Raw genomic sequence first — 20898 nt, 5'->3', positions numbered from 1 at the left:
ACGGGCTCAACCTGAGAGAATTTGTTAACACTAGCTCTAGCAAGAGCGGTGATTCGCAGTCGTCTATCACTTGATAAAAATCGCGACCCACTGAGAAGATCCGGCGAGAAACTCAGTGCGCTGTGTCTATGGGTTGTTTTCATCATTTATTTTACGTGAATATTTAGACGATTCAACACCTTACCAAGGTTCATCGATTCGTAAGCGTACGAAGCCATCTGTCCGTGACCTCTGTTTCGTATGAATGTTCAATACTGTAGAAAAGTTATACTATAAATATATAAACAGTAGCAACAGGACTGATTTTAACATGACGATAGAGTTTAAATTATTGATGACGCACAGTTATTGTTAAATATTTTGGGTATCGGGTTCATTCGTACTCAATTGTTTTAATTACAGTGTCTACAATATTAGTATGATGACAGACAGTATTTTAAACATACATTAATTATTGGGTTCAATCTAGAAAAATTGTAATCTGGAAAATATCAATTCTTTATATTACATGATAAGAAAACGTGTATTATTTTGCAACATAGTAGAAAGAGCTCCGTCATGCTCAGTACCTGTGGATTCGACAAGGTTACATTTTTACGGTACAATTAAAAAGTGTGTGTGTCCGCTCCGACGCACGACTGGAGTTTACTGGATATAAAAAATTAAACGAAACAATACGAGAAATAGTTCTATATTACGACAACACGATACACTACAGATTATTAACAAATTAACGAGACACAAAACAAACGACTAACAAATATATGAAAATACAATAATGAGAGAAACGCGCGATCAGTACGAGGCTTTGTGGCGGACTGCCGGCGCAGCAGCCCGGCGTCACCTGCGATAACGCATTTCGTGTGACATGCGCAATCAGGCGCATAACGCATTTCGTGTGACATGCTAGTACGATTTTGGTCCCCATAATTTTCATACCCCGGGCCTATATATGTAAATCGATTCTAAAGGAGTAAACTCCAAAAAGATACCATACCTAGACTATCATCACCATTTTCGTAACATTATATATTTATTTAACTGGTAGCTGTTACCATTGAAGAGTTGGCCAAAATATGACTTTTAAACTGCCGTAGGTAGCGACCTGGCTATGCCTCTGGCATTGCTGACGTCCATGAGAAAATGTAAACAAATCACCATTATGAAACTTAAGTGCTCGTTTGCCCACAAAGACAAAAAAAGATTGCTCTTTAAGACAAGCGCCTTCTAAATTAAACATTATTTTTACTAACTACTACCTAATATTTCTGCTTTATAAAGTAATAAGCAGTTTTGACGTATCCAGTACTATGCTGTTTAAATATTGTTCATTTTGTTGACCTTAACTTTTATTCCCTATATAATCATTGGTAGCCCAAGGGGCTATTCTCGCCTACTACCTACTACTAGTCACGCACCGGTAGGTGAGCTCACATGAATTGCTAACACTGATAACTAACAAGAGCAGTGCTTCGTTGAACCTACCACTGGATCGCGACCACTGAGAAGATCTGGCGAGGAACTCTGTCGTGTATATGGGTTAATTCACACGTCGAACACTTCGTTGCGATCGACGTGGACGGTGATCACCATCTTGTAACTTTTTCCAGGACCGCAATGAGCATCTGTTCTACCGTTTCGTCGCGGATAACGTGGCTGAAATGATGCCAATTGTGTACACTCCGACGGTTGGCCTGGCCTGTCAGAAGTTCGGCCTTGTGTACCGCCGACCAAGGGGCCTCTTCATCACGATCCACGATAAGGGACATGTATACGATGTTCTTAAGAACTGGTGAGTACAATACTGGAAACAGAGTAAATTTATTTAATACTGTATTGTTATTACGTTAGTTTTTTGTTGTTGAGATAAATAGTAATATACGTGTCAAATACTGCTAAAGATATTCAGTTTCAGTCCACCCATCTAATTCGTTTTCGTATCTAATTATCCCTTGCTCCTAAATGAATTAATATGAATATTTTATTAATTTTCCTCAAAATTATAATTGTTACGTATTATTTTTCAAAGCAGTCCTAAGTAAACAAAACATCAAGAGGAACTTTGCTTTAGAAATTCATTAAAATAAGGTTAAAACAAGGTGTGTTTGGTTAAAACAATCCTTGTTTTAACACATCGTTAAAACAATGACCGATATTATTTAGGTACGGCAGATGAATCATAACAAAAGAAAAGTTATGAGTCACATTCCGATTTTTGTATATTTTATAATACAATTTATTATTCTTCCATTATTTGTATTGCATACAACGTATTTTCCTATTTTAATGATATACTTTTATGATAGATGTGTGTTTGAACCTATTTTGAATGGTTTAAAAGATATTTTATGGGAATTTTAATGGTAAACCTTTTTGTGGAATGGAACAGGAAATAAAGTGTGCAAATTTATTTCTTGTATTGTGTTTTCAGGCCGGAGACGGACGTCCGCGCCATTGTTGTAACCGACGGAGAACGTATTCTGGGTCTGGGCGACTTGGGCGCATGCGGGATGGGCATCCCTGTGGGCAAACTCGCGCTCTACACCGCGCTCGGAGGCATCAAGCCGCATCAGTGTCTGCCCATCACTATCGGTGCGTATCCCGAACTATGACTACTGAATGGTTCTGTTTTAGTTTTTAATACTTTTTGTAGGCTTTGTAACGAGCTAATCATAGCTTTGATTAAAGCATAAAAATAAATACGTTAGGTTTATATGTTTTATTAGACATTATTGAACTTGTTTTGTGTGCAGCTTCAAATATTTTTTCTTTCGTTTCAATGCTAAACTTTACTAAACAAGCAGTGGTTCGTGAAAATTGTAATTAGAGATACGATGATGAATATTTGGGATCTAAATTATTTCAGGAGACATTCTTTAGCTGAGATAAAGGTCTCGTTTCTTTAATCTAATACATCCCAGGGTCCAGGTTTGGTTTTCAATCGGAGTTAATATTTTTGTTAAAGTTGTTTCTGGTCTCGGTAGGCAGCGGCTTGGCTCTGCCTCTGGCATTGCTGAAGTCCATGGGCGATGGTAACCACTCACTATCAGGTGGGCCGTGTGCTCGTCTGCCTACAAGGGCAATAAAAAAGGTTTCGGAACATATGATTTTGTTTCGATATGTATGTGCATTTTACACAACAGGAAATCTTGAGTAGTAGTATAGAACGTACTACATTAATGTTAAGTTTCGAAGGGTTTGAATGCGACGTTTTTCTGAGGAAGGTTTTAAGGGGCTATTTTATTTAGTTTTTTAATGAGGGAACTAAGTCGAGAACTAAGAAGTAGTTAATGTATAAACGCGTCATCGTAGACGTGGGTACGAACACCCAGTCGATGCTGGACGACCCGCTGTACATCGGGCTCCGGCAGCGGCGCGTGCGCGGCCCCGACTACGACGAGCTGCTCGACGAGTTCATGCGCGCCGTCGTGCGCCGCTACGGGCAGAACTGTCTCGTGCAGTTCGAGGACTTCGGGAACGCTAACGCTTTTAGGCTCCTCGAGAAGTACAGGAACAAGTGAGTTTGACGGGCGCCTTTTTTTTTTTGGAACGAAGTTTCTTATGGGACGATGCGGAGGGGTACCCTAACCCTAAAAACGTCCGTAACGTAAGATTTTTATTAGTAATGCACACAGTGTACGACTTAACTTTGTAATAACGTACAAAAACTAACATATTATCATTAATTGACCACGATCTCAGATCGCACGTTACCGAATGACCGTGGGTTGTTGCGAAACCTCCAGTTTTATTTTCTTTATACCTCGAATAGAACTTAAAATTAAAATATTTATAATAAGGAACTTCGTTCTAATCCGGTGTCCCACGACACCACACATCTTTTTTTTAACGCTGGGGAATCCCTTTACGGATCCCGGGTTAGGTCGAACTCCGGCGCCTCCAGAGGGGAAGAAGGGAAGAAGAGAAGGACCGAGTTAGTAAGAGACATGAGTTTGACGGGCACCGCAGCAGACGATTACATACATTGCTTTGTGAGTGAGTGACCTCGAGTGGTCATACTAGATTCACTGGGCGAACTACTATGGGAAAGCTACTTGAACGAGCCCCATCGCTTGGAAGCTACAATCAAGAACACCTCTGGATTTTGATTCATTTTATCTATTACGTTTTTTACGATATTATAGAGAAAAAAAATGCATTATTAAAAATTAAAAAAGATATCGCTACAGCTCGTCTACGGCCTACCAAATACAGAGAAAACCAAATCGGTTAATGAACAGATGAGATAACATGGTGAATTTTACGGTTCATTCGAGAAACATCTCGTCACGGATCCTTATGAGCCTCTTAGTACTGTTGCAGTCACCAGCCACCATAGCATAGGTCACCGTACCGGTCAAACTCGTCCAAGAGCTCAACGTGAACCTTAGCTCGTCTAGCAGCGGTCGGGGAAAACCGGGGTAAATTACCCTAAAAGGGGTAAAATGAAATTTGGGGGGGGGGGGGGGGTAAAAATGAAACTTTTGTGAGTAAAAAGTATATACTGAAGTGAAACTTTTTTAGAATCGTTGTGATTTCAAACTCGATGAAACGAAATGAAACGAAACGAAAAAATAAAAATTTTTTTCAAAATTATCATGGGGTCTATAAATATGAAAGATGCTAAAAAGAAGCGATTTCGTTATTTTTTGTTCTTCGCCATGGGATAATATCAACTTACACAAAAATATTTTGGGGTAATAATTAAAAAACTTCCCCGACCGCTGCCGTATAGCATCAACCCGCTAAATTTTTCGCCGTTTCTGATCCAAGATGTACTCGCGAAGCAGCTGTCCTTGAGCTGTTATGCTTCCTCTGGGGGCGCTCGGGTAATTGTTTACACTTTCCCTTTCCTTCCTCACTGAGCCCTCGAGTCCTCAATACAGTTTGATTGGATAAATTTGTACATTAGGTACTGCACTTTCAACGACGACATCCAGGGGACGGCGGCCGTGGCGGTGGCGGGACTACTCGCCAGTCTCAGACTCACACAGAAGAGGCTGTCCGACAACGTCATCGTCTTCCAGGGAGCCGGAGAGGTTCGTTTGCATTGTCTCCATTTACACCGGAAGGATTTATTTAATACACATTTCGTCTTTTCGCATTAAAAGTGTACAATTTCCAAAAATAAATAAAATATAAATTACCGTAGGCAGCGGCTTGGCTCTGCCCCTGGCATTGCTGAAGTCCATGGGCGACGGTAACCACTCACCACCAGGTAGGCGGTATGCTCGTCTGCCCAAAAGGGCAATAAAAATAAAAAAATAGAGTTAATATGCGGAATCATTTGGTATCATCAGTATTTTTCTCATAAATACTGTCAAAAGAGCGTAGTTTAGTTTACCGATGTTTGGACTACTATTAACAAAATTAATACATAATTTTATCTTACTTTAAAAGACAGATAATGTAACTGGTAAAAAATAAAAATAAAATGTTGCAAAGATGATTAATATTAAAAAATGTCATATGTTTTAATCCTTTAAAACACTATCCTGTAAAATTAGTAGGTACGTTTTGAGATTATACAGTTTTGATGCGAGAAGACGATTTATGTCAGAATCTTTATAATGTGCGGTTTGTTATGTGCAACAAATGCTTACAGTAAGACTTAGACGAAATGCGTCAAACGGAATTTTCGCGGTGATTTCTAAGGACTATCCCGCAGTTCATATTAAAAGTATTGAAATTATTAATAAACTGAGAAACGAGTTAGGTATTGCAAATAATTGTGTTATTCTATCTAAATTTTTTTTTCTTTCTTAAAAACTTCTGTTATTTTGACTATTAAGTATTTAGTTAAGTAGTTATATCTTTATTAATAATTAGTGTATAACTTTAATATTAACATAATTTTAATTATGCTTTCAATTTATTACCAGAATGTAAATAGGACTGTGTAGCAAGTCTGTCGGGAAATCTACTGGCCAGTTAGAGTGATATATTTGTTTTTTTAGGCCGCTTTGGGTATCGCGGAGCTGTGCGTTATGGCCATGAAGGGCGAGGGCACGCCGGAGCAGGAGGCGAGGTGCCGCATCTGGATGGTGGACTCGAAGGGCCTCATCGTCAAGAACAGACCGGAGGGAGGGCTTAACGTTCACAAGGAGAGGTTCGCTCAGGACCACGCGCCCGTCAGGACCTTGGCAGAAGTTGTGGAAGTGGCCAGACCATCAGTGCTTATTGGTGAGCTCAGAGTTTAGTTATAGATAATATGGAATATGTTTATTCAACTGGAGAATTCGACTTTAGTGAAAAAAATTTCAGAAGCGACAAATTTTTTGAACGGTTTAGACAAAAGCGATCTAATAAAAAATATGTTCCTGAAGTTCGGATTATATTTGACTTTGTCTGTACGACTATTTTAGGAAGTTTCTTTAATTAATTGATCCAATAAAATTAGTGCGCAGGCCGAAACCTCATCCAAACAAACAAAAGGCTACACATAAATCCTTACATAAATGACTGTCTCAAAATCCGATCTTATGCTTCTATTGCATAGGCATTAATGTATAGACATTGATTTCATTATCAGGTAAAGTTTTATTCCAAAAACTGTTGCTTCTATTTGTATAAGTATATCTAACTGTATGTTGTATGTTTGTGGTAGGAGCGGCCGCCATCGGTGGTGCTTTCACTCCTGAGATATTGAGGAAGATGGCAAACTTCAACGAGAAGCCAGTCATCTTCGCTCTCTCGAACCCCACCAGCAAGGCGGAGTGTACCGCTGAAGAAGCCTACAGTAACACCGACGTGAGTACTGATTTGTTTCAATATAACGTCCAACTTGAAATGTGTGCTTCCCATCAACTATGAAGAAGTAATGGCACAGTTTCATTTTTATCACAGTTATATTAAATCACAAGATTTTAGACAAATTTCATCAGAAACGTTGTAGTGGTTTTTTTTCGTGGAGCTCGAAGGAACAAACAACGATACGAAATTGACACGAGACGAAAAAAAGTCACTTTTGCATGTATTCGTTGTTTTGTTTTTAGTTCAAAACAATTATTAGTCAAATTATTCAAACAAATGTTATTTTTAAAATCTGTTGTGAAATGTTGAAATTGTAATGTCTGATATAAAAAGTCTTTGTTTGGGACCCGTTTTTCAGATCTTCCTGTCAGGTCATTGGTTCTAGGTCTCATGCATTCGATAAATGTGTCGTGACAGTCGTGAGCGTTAGTGAGTCCACTCACAATGCGTGTCTCGGGTGTTCCAGGACCGTGCTATATTCGCGTCGGGGTCACCGTTCCCGGAGTACCGCAGTAAGTCGGGCGCGTTGTTCCGCCCGGGACAAGGCAACAACTCGTACATCTTCCCGGGACTCGCGCTCGGCATCATCTGCGCCGGGATACTGGACATCTCGGACGACTTCATGCTACTCGCCGCCGAGGTAACTCTTATTTCTTTTTATTACAAATGGTTTAGCGATGTACGTCATCAGTGTGCTTACTGCGAGTTTTTTAACGTTCTCGATAGCGTAAAAGTTAGCTCGTATTTGTATGGAATGGGATCGTTCGCCTACGTTTGCCGCTAGGGGCGCTGTTCCAACCGCATACAAAATTGGGTTAACTTTTACGTTATCGAGAACGTTAAAAACTCGCACTAAGCACACAGGATAGGACAGGAAAGTCTGTTAATTCACATCATAATAGTCGGTTACTTTTACAGAGCAGTCGTGATCATGTGGAATCTTTGTTTATTAAAGCCTTGACAGCGTTTGCTTGAAAGACATTTCACAAGGAATATGATGAAAAAATACAGTGAAAACAATTTCGGAATAAAATTAAAATGATTAAAAATGAATCGGTATCTTGCCTACCGTCTTATTTGATACTGTAATGTTTTAACTTTTAATGGTTCTTAAGTTACTATTGATGATCGAAGGTTCTTAAAGTGAAATATGCAGTATCGTATTACTGCTAGATCTCAGATACTGTTAGTCCTTTCAGTGTAAAATGAGACGTAACGATATATTTTTTATAGAAAAATAGAACTTCAGTTGGAAATCATATCTCTAATAACAATAAAAATACGAGATCAAACCCTAAAAATAGTTTTAATTGTATTTTTTAATGATGTTTTGAAATTAATATGATTAACGATCTCCTAGAATTTGGTTTTTTCACTAACAAAGTGTGTTTTTTTTTTTTTTTTTTTTTTTTTTTTTTTTTTTTTCCTACCTAAGCTGATAGCCCTAGCGGCTATTTCAGCGTAACCCTAACTTTAGTAGGTGAGCTCACGGGGCTCAAACCTGACGATGTTGCTAACACGAACCCTAGCAAGAGCCGTGCTTCGCAGAATTTACCACCGGATCGGAAACGCGACCCACTGAGAAGATCCGGCGAGAAACTCAGTGGGCTGTGTCTGAGAGTTAATTTACTCGTCGAGCCCTTCGTCGCAAGCGACGGGTTCGACGAGAACGGTGACCGGTGCTTGAAGTACCTAAAAGCACCGTTAGTGGATCGGGAGGATCCGAGATGACGTGTTTAGGGCGACGTCGACTGCTTTCCATTCTGTCCGCAGGATCGGGAATGTAGTTACCGGCGGCCACGATGAGAGGGTTCTCGTGTCGTGCCGCTTTATCGAAGTGGCGCATGGACGCCGACTGAAGATACTTACTGATGGACTCCTAAGTCCAGGTCGTCATGGAGGTCGACGTTCCTGACGAACCACGGGGCTCCGACGGCTATCCTGCAAAAACGGGATTGAATAATTTGAAAGGATTTTAAGTGTATGCGGGCCGCGTGAGCGAACACTACACTTGCATAGGTCATGACGGGGCGTATGCAAGTTTTGTAGAGTGTCACCTTATTTCTAAGGGACATTTTACTTCGCCTACATATCATCGGGTAGAGACGTCCTAGGATGAAGGCGGCACGATCGCGTACCGTCTTGATGTGGGGGCGGAATGTCATCCTACTGTCGAGGGTGACGCCTAAATATTTGACCTTCGGGGCCCACGGTATGGGCTGGTCGTACATCGTGATTGGGCGAACGGCGGGGGCGGGGGTGTTGACGCGCCTAGTCGGGAGAGGGATGCTCAGCGTGGTGTTCGGAGGGCGACCCCTTTTGAAGAGCACCGCTGTGCTTTTCGTGGGGTTAATGTCGATGCGCCACTTCCGGAACCACTGTCCCATGGTGGTAGCTGCGGTCTGAAGTCGTCGATGAAGCAACGCCTTCTTCCTACACGAGTAGTAGATGGCGGTGTCATCGGCGAAGAGCGCCAGATGGGTCTCCGGAGACCGGGGTATATCGTTGATATACAAACTGAATAGTAACGGGGAGAGGGCGGAGCCTTGCGGGACTCCGGCTGTGACGTGACGGGGCCGGGAACGCGTTCCCTCGACTCGATATCGGAACGAACGGTTCCACAAGTAGTCTCGTATGATGAGCACGAGTCTGTCTGGCACTCCCATGTTATACAGTTTGTATATCAAACCGTTGTGCCAGACTTTGTCGAACGCCTTCGCTATATCGAAGAAGAGGGCTCCTGTCGGAATGGGTTACAAAGTGTGTTGATGAGCAGGCACATTAAGTAACTATTCGGAGACCATAGACATCAACACAAAGGCCTCGAACCACCATGAATATATCTAACAATCTGACTAACTATCTAACAATCGCCATGAATGTCTATAGATATCGGTAACGCAACGCTCGTTGGAGCACGTGTGATTGCTTTGTAGCAATACTAGCCAGGACGGCGACACCAACCCGCCAAGACTTATAACATGTAGCCTTGTAACCTTTACTGCAAATTATAGTTGTATCCGATAGCTATTCTTGGTCGATCGAAATAAAACTATTATTTACAATGGAATTTTCTTTGAATTTCTCTATGTGCCGATAACACAAATAATAGGTACCTACTTTAGTTAAATTTACATATTTTGCGTTTATTTACTTACTTATTACTGGGGGTAGGACCTCTTGTGAGTCCGCGCGGGTAGGTACCACCGACCTGGCTATTTCTGCCGTGAAGCAGTAATGCGTTTCGGTTTGAAGGGCGGGGCAGCCGCTGTAACTATACTGAGATCTTAGAACTTTTATCTCAAGGTGGGTGGCGCATTTACGTTGTAGATGTCAATAGGCTCCAATAACCACTTAACACCAGGTGGGCTGTGAGCTCGAGCCATCTAAGCAATAAAAAAAATATATGTTTATAATATATTTATATTATTTTACAATTCAATTTTAATTCTCAAGTCAGTTTAAGAGTGGGTTCTACCTTGGCACATACGTGTTGAGCGATACACGGGATATTTAATTTAACATGTTTTTTTGTCGCTCCGTTTATGATAATTTAAAATAATTTCAGGCTTTAGCGGAAATTGTGTCGGATGATGATCTCGCATACGGAAGCTTGTACCCGCCTCTGCACATGATAAAGGATTGTTCCGTTAAGATCGCGAAGAAGATTGTCGAACACGCCTACAATACAGGTATGTGTAATAATTTCCTGTCGTAAGTGTAGTGGCCTTACTGGTGGTAGGACGTCTTGTGAGTCCGCACGGGTAGGTACCACCACCCTGCCTATTTCTGCCGTGAAGCAGTAGTGCGTTTCGGTTTGAAGGGCGGGCGGCGGTTGTACTGTTTGTTAAAAGTGTAAAAGTGTAGTGTATACCTTACAACTCATGTCTCAAGATGGGTGGCGGCGTTTACGTTGTAGATGTTTATGGACTCCGGTAACCACTTAACACTAAGTGGGCCGTGAGCTCGTCCGTCCGTTGCTTACATAGCAATAAAAAAAACAGTGGATAGTCATGAGGTCCGAATTACATAATTTTCAATCCTGATTACAGTATTTTTTTAGATTTTAACATTTTTAAGTAGTTGATCATGTTGATCGACATAACGAATGTGGTCTGTACGCATTGTAATTGCTTCATAAATAATTCAAAAATTAAATTGCGATATAGGTACGATGGCATATCTAAATACCAGTTATTTTAAGTGGTCCAAGTAAAAAAAAAATTCATACTTATGTATTGCATTTGTTTTATAATTCGATACTGTCTGAAACGATATTGCTTTAATTATACATTCGGGGAAGAGTCATACACTGTTATCTGCTTCCGAACTAGAATTCCGTGTGCTATGGAAATCAGAGACTGGTAACCCTACATAATACCTATGTATATAAGTTCAAATATACAAAGACAAACAGACACAGAGCGAACAAACTTAATACGCCAATTAGCATTGATATTTGCAATGGTAATCGTTTGTAAATTATGTGTACACGTTTTTACTTATCGATTAATTAATAAAGTATTTATTCCTCCGCTTAAATATAATTAATAGGCGCTGAACGTTTTTACCTTTGAATATAATGATGATAGTTGAAATGTTAATTTTGTTTTCCAACTGTTTTGTCATGTATTACAATAAATTAATTATTTGTCAAAATACCACAAGTCAGAATCTACGATTATCTTGTGTATAATGTTTTAGCAAGTCATGTGAACAAATTAGCACAATCCTAATCTTGTACCGTACTGAAAAAAAAACGTGAAATATTTGATAATAAGTCATGAGCGTAATTTTCCGCGAGTCGCGACGAAAATACATTTATGACCTACATTTCCTTTGGTTCGACGTACGAAATTTGTTGCTCGCCTTTAACTATAGATTATGTATACTGTTTTTGTAACACTAATAATGTCTTTATATTATAAAAATGGGTCATTCCTGATACGTGCAATGTCCCCGTCACGTTTATCCTACTGCAAAGCAGTATTAGTTTAGTCATGTCATTTTATTTCGATTTGAAGAGTAAGGTAGCCGTTTTTCGATATTTATTTTAATATTGAACTGAATTTGTTATTGTTCGGAAATTGATTCGTTAGAAATGTTTGAAATTTTACTGGAGGGCGATTGGGGAGAAAATTAGATTTAAAAAAATTTGAGAACCACATTGAAGTCTGACGTCAACACCATTAAACTATGTTGTTGTGTGATACATTGCGATGTTTCGGTTATGGTTCATACTTAATGCAATTATCAAATTTTTACCTACGGTCATTTTACGACGTTGTCAACTATTTTAGTGTCATTTTGTTTTATAAATATTTTACAAATTATTTTATTTATATCGAAACAGAAAACATTAGGTACTTTACTTTGAACGGTAATATATAGGGCAATGACTGTATCGTCGGCAAATATTTGATGACTAAAGACATTAACAAACAGTTCTGATCATTTTTTGTTCTTTGAAGACATCGTTTATGGACTAGAAAGTAACACAAGTTACTTTTCACCGAAAATGTAACACGATTTCTTGCAGATAACTGTATGACGCGGCTGTGAAAGCTATATACGTCTTTAGTTTGATATTTCCCAGTCACCGTCTTCGCCGAACCCGTCGCTTGCGACGAAGGGCTCGACGGGTAAATTAACCAATAAACACAGCCCACAGAGTTTCTTTCCGGATCTTCTCAGTGGGTCGCGTTTCCGATCCGGTGGTAGATTCTGCGAAGCACTGCTCTTGCTAGGGTTAGTGTTCAACGCAACGTCGTCAGGTTTGAACCTCCTGAGCTCACCTATTCGCCCGGTTACGCTGACATAGACTCTCAAGGCTATTTATTAGCTTAGGTGGGGAAAATTGACGTTTTATAAAAAAACTAGCAACCGCTTTCGCTTCGCTTCGGAAATTGTAATTTATTATTGATTTCTCCACTATTTAATGGATGTTATTATACATATAAACCTTCCTCTTCAATCACTCTATCTATAAAAAAAAACGCATCAAAATCCGTTGCGTAGTTTTAAAGATTTAAGCATACATAGGGATATAGGGACAGAGAAGGCGACTTTGTTTTATACTATGTAGTGAAGTTTGTTGTCGCTTCCAGGCAAGGCGTCGGTGCAGCCGCAGCCGCTCGACACGGAGGAGTTCATCCGCGCGCAGATGTACAGCGTGGAGTACGGCGCCGCGCTGCCGCCCGCCTACCCGTGGCCGGACAACCAGCCGCGGGTCGCGATCATCTAACCACCGCACGCGACGACCCACAACCGACTCGTTTCAAAGGCCACTTTGAGAACCGTGTGCTTGGTGCGTGTTAACGTTCTCGATAACGTAAAAGTTAACGAAACTTTGTATGCAGTTGGAACAGCGCCCCTAGCGGCAAACGTAGGAAAACGATACCATTCCATACAAATACGAGCTAACTTTTACGCTATCGAGAACGTTAACTCTAAGCACACAGCTAACAACGTAACCTCCCTCGTCTACGTCCCTTTGTACTAGTGACACGAGCTTAATGTTTCAACTTTACTAATTAATGTATGATTACGGCAGTTAACTTTGTATCAACATAATTTGATACAAAGTTAAAGTTGGCAACTGATTGTGTCCACAGCCGACATATTGTAGTTAGATGACTAGTATTTTAGACGTTGAATTATGTACTGTATCGCTACGCTGCCCCGAAATACTAGCCTCGTGTAAACTAGCCATTATCGGTCTCAGCGATGGTTATGCCCAAAAATTGCTAAAGTTCCGTGGCATTGACTGATTTTGTCTAAAAAAAGATTCAAGTTGCCTTTGAAACCAATTTAACTTCTTAAGTTTAAATATCAATTCATTGTTTTTCTAAAATATGAAATAACATATAATTGTGAATTTGATTACATTTGGAGTTGAATTTAATGCATAAATTCTGTAAACGGTTACCAGAAAAGAATTTGTTTTTTCAACTCGCAATAATTACACATAAGCCCTCGGGAAATTGATTGTTTCTTTATTAAATTTGACTTTGCAAATTAAAATGAGAACCTCATAAAGATCTAAAGTATACGGATTAAGGGAACCATTACAAATTTATATTTTATTGTAGAATTTTAACATTCAACAAAAAAAAAACATGGCATCAATAATGCGCAAAGAACAAAGTGTACTAACACATTATTTATTTAATTTATATTTGTTCTAAGAATCATTCCAACACAACGAAATGAATGTGACAATTGATTGTAATTAAAACCAATTTTATAACCAGCTTAACTTGCTCTCTTTCGTTTCTGTGCAATAAGAGGTAATATTTACAATTAAGCTGTTACAATTTGTTCAGGTTCCTTTTGTGATTTAGAATATAATGTTGTATTTATGTTTGAAATAAATAAAAAAATCTTAAAATATTACTTTATTTTATTTACTCTAAAAATGAATCTTGCGACGCAACAAAAAAAAAAACAAATAATGTCAAGACTGACAAGTCTTTATTTTGAAATAATTATTTATAAATACAAATTGAGAAGTACCGATTCACAACAAAATATTCCTATAATTAGAGCGTACGACAAAATATTTATCACTTATAGTTCATTATTATATGTACAAAGTATTCACAAGACGTCGTCGGCCCCCCTCACCGACTCAACGAGTGCGACCGCGCGCGTTCATTGCCTGAAACACAAACATACAATGTTAAAAACTATTTATTATACATAGTGTCTAAGCAAACAATGTGAAAGTATAAGCAGACTTCATAACGAGGAACAATGTTTAATAATCCCTCTATGTTCTGTTCTTTAGAATTAGACTATAAATAAGGTGGCCATCAGTTAATTTAGGTTAGTAACAAAGATAATTAATTACATTGCGATACACTTTGAAAGAGGTAATTTGAAATATTCGCAATATTACTTATAACCTCGACTGAAGAAGTTCTCATTACTACTTCATAATAGTTACAACCTAGAAGTCGGTTTATTAAAAATAACAATCAATAGTTAAAAGTAAGTGGATCATCGGAAAAGCAAAATAAAGCATATTGGTCTGATAAATATTTCTTTGAAAAGCAACTAACTGCTTCATGTCTCGTCATGTGTTTTTGTTAAAAAGCTAGAAAATAAGCATCTAACATGTAACGGGCCTGACCTAAGGAATGATGGCCTTGTAAACGGGTGTCCTATAACAAAAGATTTTCATTCAACGTAAGTCTTACAAGTGCGCAATGTACACACAGTGTGCCCTCACTCGGATTCTATAGAAATTTTACAATAGGTCGCCATGATATTATCATTATTAAAATTATAAACATTATCTTTATCACATTGGTATTAAAATTCTGGACTTAATTAACTCCGAAAACGCTGTCAAAATTAACCGCAATTTTATTTGAACGTTTCGTCGGCAATATGGATAGCAGTACAGTCTTATTACGATTTACAAGTACACTACTAGTACATGAAGCCGTAAGCGAACATTCTCGAAATAAAAAGTATCGGTGATCACTGATACAATGACATTGATTAAATATTTATTCTTTTATATTATATAATCTATGTAGTATTGCATTTTAATTTAACAAAAAATCTGATATAATGGATACGTGCGGCGTCACGGGTGAATATGTTTGAATGTCACGATAAAAAGTATTCGATCTTATAGTATGTCTTGTTTAGATAAGCAAATGCATATTTTTTTGCTATGGTACGACCTCGAGAATGGTTAAGATCTTATGTAATGAGGAAGTAATACCATTGTTACAATAAAACAAACAATTTTTTCATTGGTTACGTTCATGTAACTTACGGTTTCTAAATCTATTTTTTTTATTCTTAGATGGTTGGACGAGCTCACAGCCCACCTGAGTTAAATGGTTACTGGAGCCCATAGACATCTACAACGTAAATGCGCCACCCACCTTGAGATATAAGTTCTAAGGTCTCAGTATAGTTACACCGGCTGCCTCCACCCTTCAAACCGAAACACATTAATGCTTCACGGCAGCAATTAGCGGGGGGGTGGTAGCCACCCGCGCGGACTCACAACACGTCCTACCACCAGTAAAATCGAATATATTTATCTTAAGACCTAAACGTTGTTTGTGCTTTGTGATTCCTCATCGTGTGCGTGCGTAGTGGCGTGCGTACCGAGCCTCTGGTGCGGCGGCAGCTTGTTGAAGAAGGGGTGCTTGAGCGCGTCGCGCAGGGTCACGCGCTGCGAGGGCTCGTACTCCAGCATGCGCGCGATCAGGTCGAACAGCTGACGCGCCTCCTCGTTGTTGTTCAGTAAGTACCTCTGAACACAACAACAACAATCATCGTTATCACCACATAGTACAAAATAAAGCTTTAAATTCACATCAATCACAGACAAAATGACGGAAAATCGCCTTAGATGGGCCATTTTCCACAATTAACCATTACTTAATGCTAGTTATCCAATTACAGAGCATAATGCGACTCAGTGACGCACAATACCGAATTATGCTGAAGCTTAGTTGAGCATTATGCCGCATAATGCGCTCTTGTGCTGTAATTGGAAAACGGCCATGGTATGGCCATATCATGAGACGGGACGAAGATCAGGTGGTGAAGGTCGCATTGGGCTTGACAGAACAAAAGAAAGGTAGAGGCCGCCCGCCATCGACCTGGTGGTCAAACATCGAAAGAGACCTTAAGGAAGCCCAATTGCCAAAACCGACAAACCAGGACAGATCAGCCTGGCGGTGGCTTGTGGTATCGACTCTTGCACTGGGTAAACATTTATGACGAACATGTTTAATTGTTCTTTGTTTGAGCCTTTCATTTCTAATTATAGAAGGGAGCACAATCTGATACGTTTTAAAACATACACTCGAAAAATTCGAATACTTGCTTCAGCATTGGACAGCGGTATAGTTAACATTTATTAACTTCTTTTGTGCAATATGGTCCGCGTTTATAGAGCGAATTGGAAATTCGCAATGTTTGAATAGTCTGGTCAGCATATACCCGTTTTGAGCCGTGCTGAGACCATGCTTTCATGGGAATGCGACAATAATCTATTATTTAAAAAATTGAACTGAAATTTTGAAACGAAATGCGCTAGTATATGCGTTTCGCGACGAGAATCAATGCAATTACTGCATAAAGGTATTTTCGATGAAAACAAAGAAATATAAATCAAACCATGATTAATGGTAACATGTAAAAAATATAACTCACCAATAATGGTTTACAATTTTCTCTGACGTATCTGCCAGCAGACGATTTTTCTTCCCAATCTAACTTTCCATGATAGAAATATTTTGTTCTAGTTTTCCGCGCCATTCTAGAACAAAGCACAAATGTTAATTCAACAGCTCCGTTACGCGCCACAACAAAACAGAAAACAGACAGTCCAGTGCCCCAGTTCCCGTCTAGTCATTGTCCATTGTTTACTTTCGGCGGCACAAATCGACGGACATACAGAAACAGTTCTAGTCTATAAACACAGTTACATAGTCGGCGAACTGAAAACCGTCTAAAAACCCGTTCGCCGAAATAATAAACAATAGTGTTTCAGGCCGTTGACCACAATAGCGCGCACCCACCGACCGCACTGTGCTGTTCTTTTAACGGTGTAATAAATTTAATTTGCAAGTTCTTTATTGCAGATTTAATTTCACGTTTATGTGAGAATTCAAATGAGTTCTCTAATAGACTTTGTTGTTAGACTTTTTTTTGCTTCGAACGTGTGAAACATGTAAAAGTTTAATGTGTTTTGATTAATAATACAATAATGACTTTAAAAACGAAATCAAGTTTTTCTTATTTTCACAATGAGTACACGGCAATAGATGCGTCCTAATTTGGACGTATAATTTCATATGAACATTTCTTTAAAAATTCTCGCATTAAAACTGTATAATCTCAAAACTTACTAATTTTACAGGAGTGTTTTAAAGGTTTAACATGTGATATTTTTAATATTAATCATCTTTGCAACATTTATTTTTTACCAGTTACATTATCTGTTTTTTAAAGTAAGATAAAATTATGTATTAATTTTGTTAATAGTAGTCAAAATATAGGTATGAAGTCGTCGTGGCCTAAGAGATAATTCGTGTTGCATTCGTGCATTCGTGTTGAGCGATGCACCTGTGTTCGAATCCCAGGCGGGTACCAATTTTTCTAATGAATTACGTACTCAACAAATGTTCGCGATTGACTTCCACGGTGAAGGAATAACATCGTGTAATAAAAGTGAAACCCGCAAAATTATAATTTGCGTTATTACTGGTGGTAGAACCTCTTGTGAGTCCGCGCACCTACCAGCTACCACCGCCCTGCCTATTTCTGCCGTGAAGCAGTAATGCGTTTCGGTTTGAAGGGTGGGGTAGCCGTTGTAACTATACTGAGATCTTAGAACTTATATCTCAAGGTGGGTGGCGCATTTACGTTGTAGATGTCCATGGGCTCCAGTAACCATTTAACACCAGGTGGGTTGTGAGCTCGTCCACCCATATAAGCAATAAAAAAAAAAAAAAAACAAAAAAAAAACTAATACCAAACTACGATCTTTTGACAGTATTTATGAAAAAAATACTGGTGATACCAGATGATTCCGCATATTAACTCAATTTCGAATATTTTTGGAAATTGCACACTTTTAATGCAAAAAGACGATATGTACTCTTTACGAACCTGTACGGTATGGGTCCCAGGATCCTCTCCATCATAGCGAGGTGCTCCCTGTTGTCGTGTGTCTGGAAGAGCGTGATCCCGAGGTACAGCTCGAACATGATGCAGCCTATCGACCACACGTCGCACGGCTGCGACCAGCCCAGCTCTGGAACGTCGCAACGTCGCTGTTATACACCACGAGCTCACCAACGTTATACGAGAATAAACTTGTATCAATTTAAATAAGAACAATAGTACATTATGCACCGCGGAGCCCCCCCCATACTCATAAAAAAACAATTTAACTATTTTTTAATTTTTAAATAAATTACTACTAATTGAATAAGAACTGTCTGATGAACTCATCTTTGTTTAATACTTCACTATTAAATTTTATTTCCTTTTGTTTATTTCACTTTTACACTAAACACAATATTGCAAATTACCCGAGCACAACAATGGCGGAGAATTTTAGGTGAGTGAGAGCAGACGTAGACACTAACGCGCATGCGCACTTGTACTCAGGGAGGAAAAGTTAACTTTCTTCCCTGTGCAGCGATAGGAAAACCGAACTTTCGGCGTAGGTAGGAGAAAAAAAACGTTTCTATGATAACATTTTCTTTCTAGAAGTTTCGAAATGTGTTCTTTCGATATGCGTGCGGAGGACGTACCCAGGATGACTTCTGGCGCCCGGTAGTGTCTGGTGGAGACGATGGTGCTGTGGTGCTCGTGGTCGAAGGTGGCGCTGCCGAAGTCTATCAGTCTAACATCGCTTCGCTTCACGCGTCTTAAGTCATGTGTCTGGAACAACGGTAGCTTCGATTTACTGTGAGCCGCTTAAATAAGTTTAACTAATTTTTTTCAATCATATTTGCCTACAATATGTTTTTTTTTATTGCTTAAATTGATATACTCAGTGCCTCCAGTGTTTCCAGTCATTACCAAAGTTGAATAGAAATAAAAGCTTTAATTAAAAGTAAAAATTATTGTTCAACGTCATACGAGGTCATTAGCCCCAGTTTTATAGTTTTATTACACAAAATGCAAATTAATATAAATACATTTTATTGGGTTTTTGATGTGACTTCATTATTCAGTACAACAGGAAGGAAGTGTTCTCTAGTTGCACGAACAAAATGACGAATGCGAAATAAGCGAACGGTTTACCTTCTTAGAACTAGTGTAGACGCTGACGACCTCGTAATCGCTGTCAACGAATAATATATTTTCAGGTTTGAGATCGGTGTGCGTCAGTTTGTTGTCGTGCAGGAACATCACGCTGTACACGAGCTGGTACGAGATGTGGCGCACCTGCTCCAGCGGGTACGGCTGGTAGTTGTTGTCTTTCTGGAAACCAACGGGACTCTGTTATCACTACATAGTATAGTCAACAACGTCGCTTTCTCTGTCCCTATATTGCTTCACGGCAGAAATAGGCAGGGTGGTGGTACCTACCCGCGTGGACTCACACGAGGTCCTACCACTAGTAATACCAGTATATCTCTATGTATGCTTAAATCTTTAAAACTACGCAACGGATTTTGATGCGGTTTTTTTAATAGATAGAGTGATTGAAGAGGAAGGTTTATATGTATAATAACATCCATTAAATAGTGGAGAAATCGATAGTAAATTACAGTTTCCGAAGCGAAGCGAGAGCGGGTCGCTAGTTATCTATATATTAATAATACGTGAAGCAAAAACTTTGTACACCTTTTTACGAAAATTGCGCGGACGGAGGAGTATGAAATTTCCCACTCTATTAATGCGTATAAAGTGGGAAGCGTCAGAATAGCGACTATTGCGCAGTTTGATATATTAGATGTCGACCTGTACCGTTACGGACGTGTTTTAGTTCTTGATTTTTGTATTTGTTTTTAAAATGATTTTTAACAGGTACTTTTTTCAAAAATCCGTTATCAATTTCCGCAACATATGCGACACTAAAATAAGTATTAATTTAGTTTTGCATTGAAATTTTAGTACACTTTAGCATACAAGACAAACTTTACCAACGTAAGCTTAAACATTTAAATATTGGTCTTTTAAGTAGCAGTCCAGTAATAACTGAAATATTTATCAATTCCACCCCGGGAAGTGTTGAATAATAATGTTTTATCGCGAGGAACGATTACTCACCAGGAAGTCAAATACACTTTGACCGAGCATTTCAAACGCGATGCACATGTGACCGTGGTACTCAAACCAGTCCAACATCTTCACGCACAAACTGAAATAAACGAAAACCAACATCATTATTATTTCTTTCATTCATTTTTTATTTATTTATACTTTATGCACAAAACAAAACTTGTACACAGGCGAACTTAATGCCATGGGCATTCTCTTCCAGTCGACCATACGGTGGTGCAGAGATAATGCATGGTAGGTGCATTAACAAAAGAATAACAAACAACAACAACAAAACAAAAAAAGAACAAAATCAAAACAAAAATATTCCTTAAAGTAACATCTCAGTATTATAGAATACACATAATATTATTACTACCACTGTGT

The 20898-nt window shown here is 39.0% G+C and overlaps 2 protein-coding genes across 26 annotated transcripts in view; one reads left to right on the top strand and one right to left on the bottom strand.

The window, feature by feature from the left end:
• Window positions 1–14145, top strand: part of LOC100101182 (malate dehydrogenase) — a 47845-nt gene extending 33700 nt beyond the window's left edge. For 4 of the 5 annotated variants that reach the window (XM_012694095.2, XM_012694093.3, XM_012694094.4 and 1 more), the window contains 9 exons: window positions 1611–1792; window positions 2432–2592; window positions 3313–3517; window positions 4913–5039; window positions 5958–6183; window positions 6608–6750; window positions 7220–7393; window positions 10322–10445; window positions 12861–14145. In XM_012694095.2, coding sequence (XP_012549549.1) covers window positions 1611–1792; window positions 2432–2592; window positions 3313–3517; window positions 4913–5039; window positions 5958–6183; window positions 6608–6750; window positions 7220–7393; window positions 10322–10445; window positions 12861–12997 — 1479 coding nt within the window. In that variant the 3' untranslated portion in view covers window positions 12998–14145. 5 annotated transcript variants of the gene reach the window in all.
• A 64-nt stretch (window positions 14146–14209) lies between these two features.
• The window catches only part of LOC101737313 (serine/threonine-protein kinase Doa), a 53797-nt gene continuing 47108 nt past the window's right edge, over window positions 14210–20898 (bottom strand). For 8 of the 21 annotated variants that reach the window (XM_012694165.4, XM_012694164.4, XM_004930494.5 and 5 more), the window contains 7 exons: window positions 20521–20611; window positions 19549–19728; window positions 19053–19182; window positions 18403–18547; window positions 16942–17047; window positions 15886–16033; window positions 14210–14413 (listed from right to left, as the gene is read on the bottom strand). In XM_012694165.4, coding sequence (XP_012549619.1) covers window positions 14376–14413; window positions 15886–16033; window positions 16942–17047; window positions 18403–18547; window positions 19053–19182; window positions 19549–19728; window positions 20521–20611 — 838 coding nt within the window. In that variant the 3' untranslated portion in view covers window positions 14210–14375. Of the gene's footprint in view, window positions 14919–15885; window positions 16034–16941; window positions 17048–18402; window positions 18548–19052; window positions 19183–19548; window positions 19729–20520; window positions 20612–20898 lie in introns of all 21 variants that reach the window. The other 13 variants (XM_062668980.1, XM_062668978.1, XM_062668976.1 and 10 more) reach the window with 2 other exon arrangements.

This window comes from Bombyx mori, chromosome 6, assembly GCF_030269925.1.
Source record: "Bombyx mori chromosome 6, ASM3026992v2".
NCBI lineage: Eukaryota > Metazoa > Arthropoda > Insecta > Lepidoptera > Bombycidae > Bombyx > Bombyx mori.
This window is presented reverse-complemented; position numbering and strand designations above follow the sequence as displayed.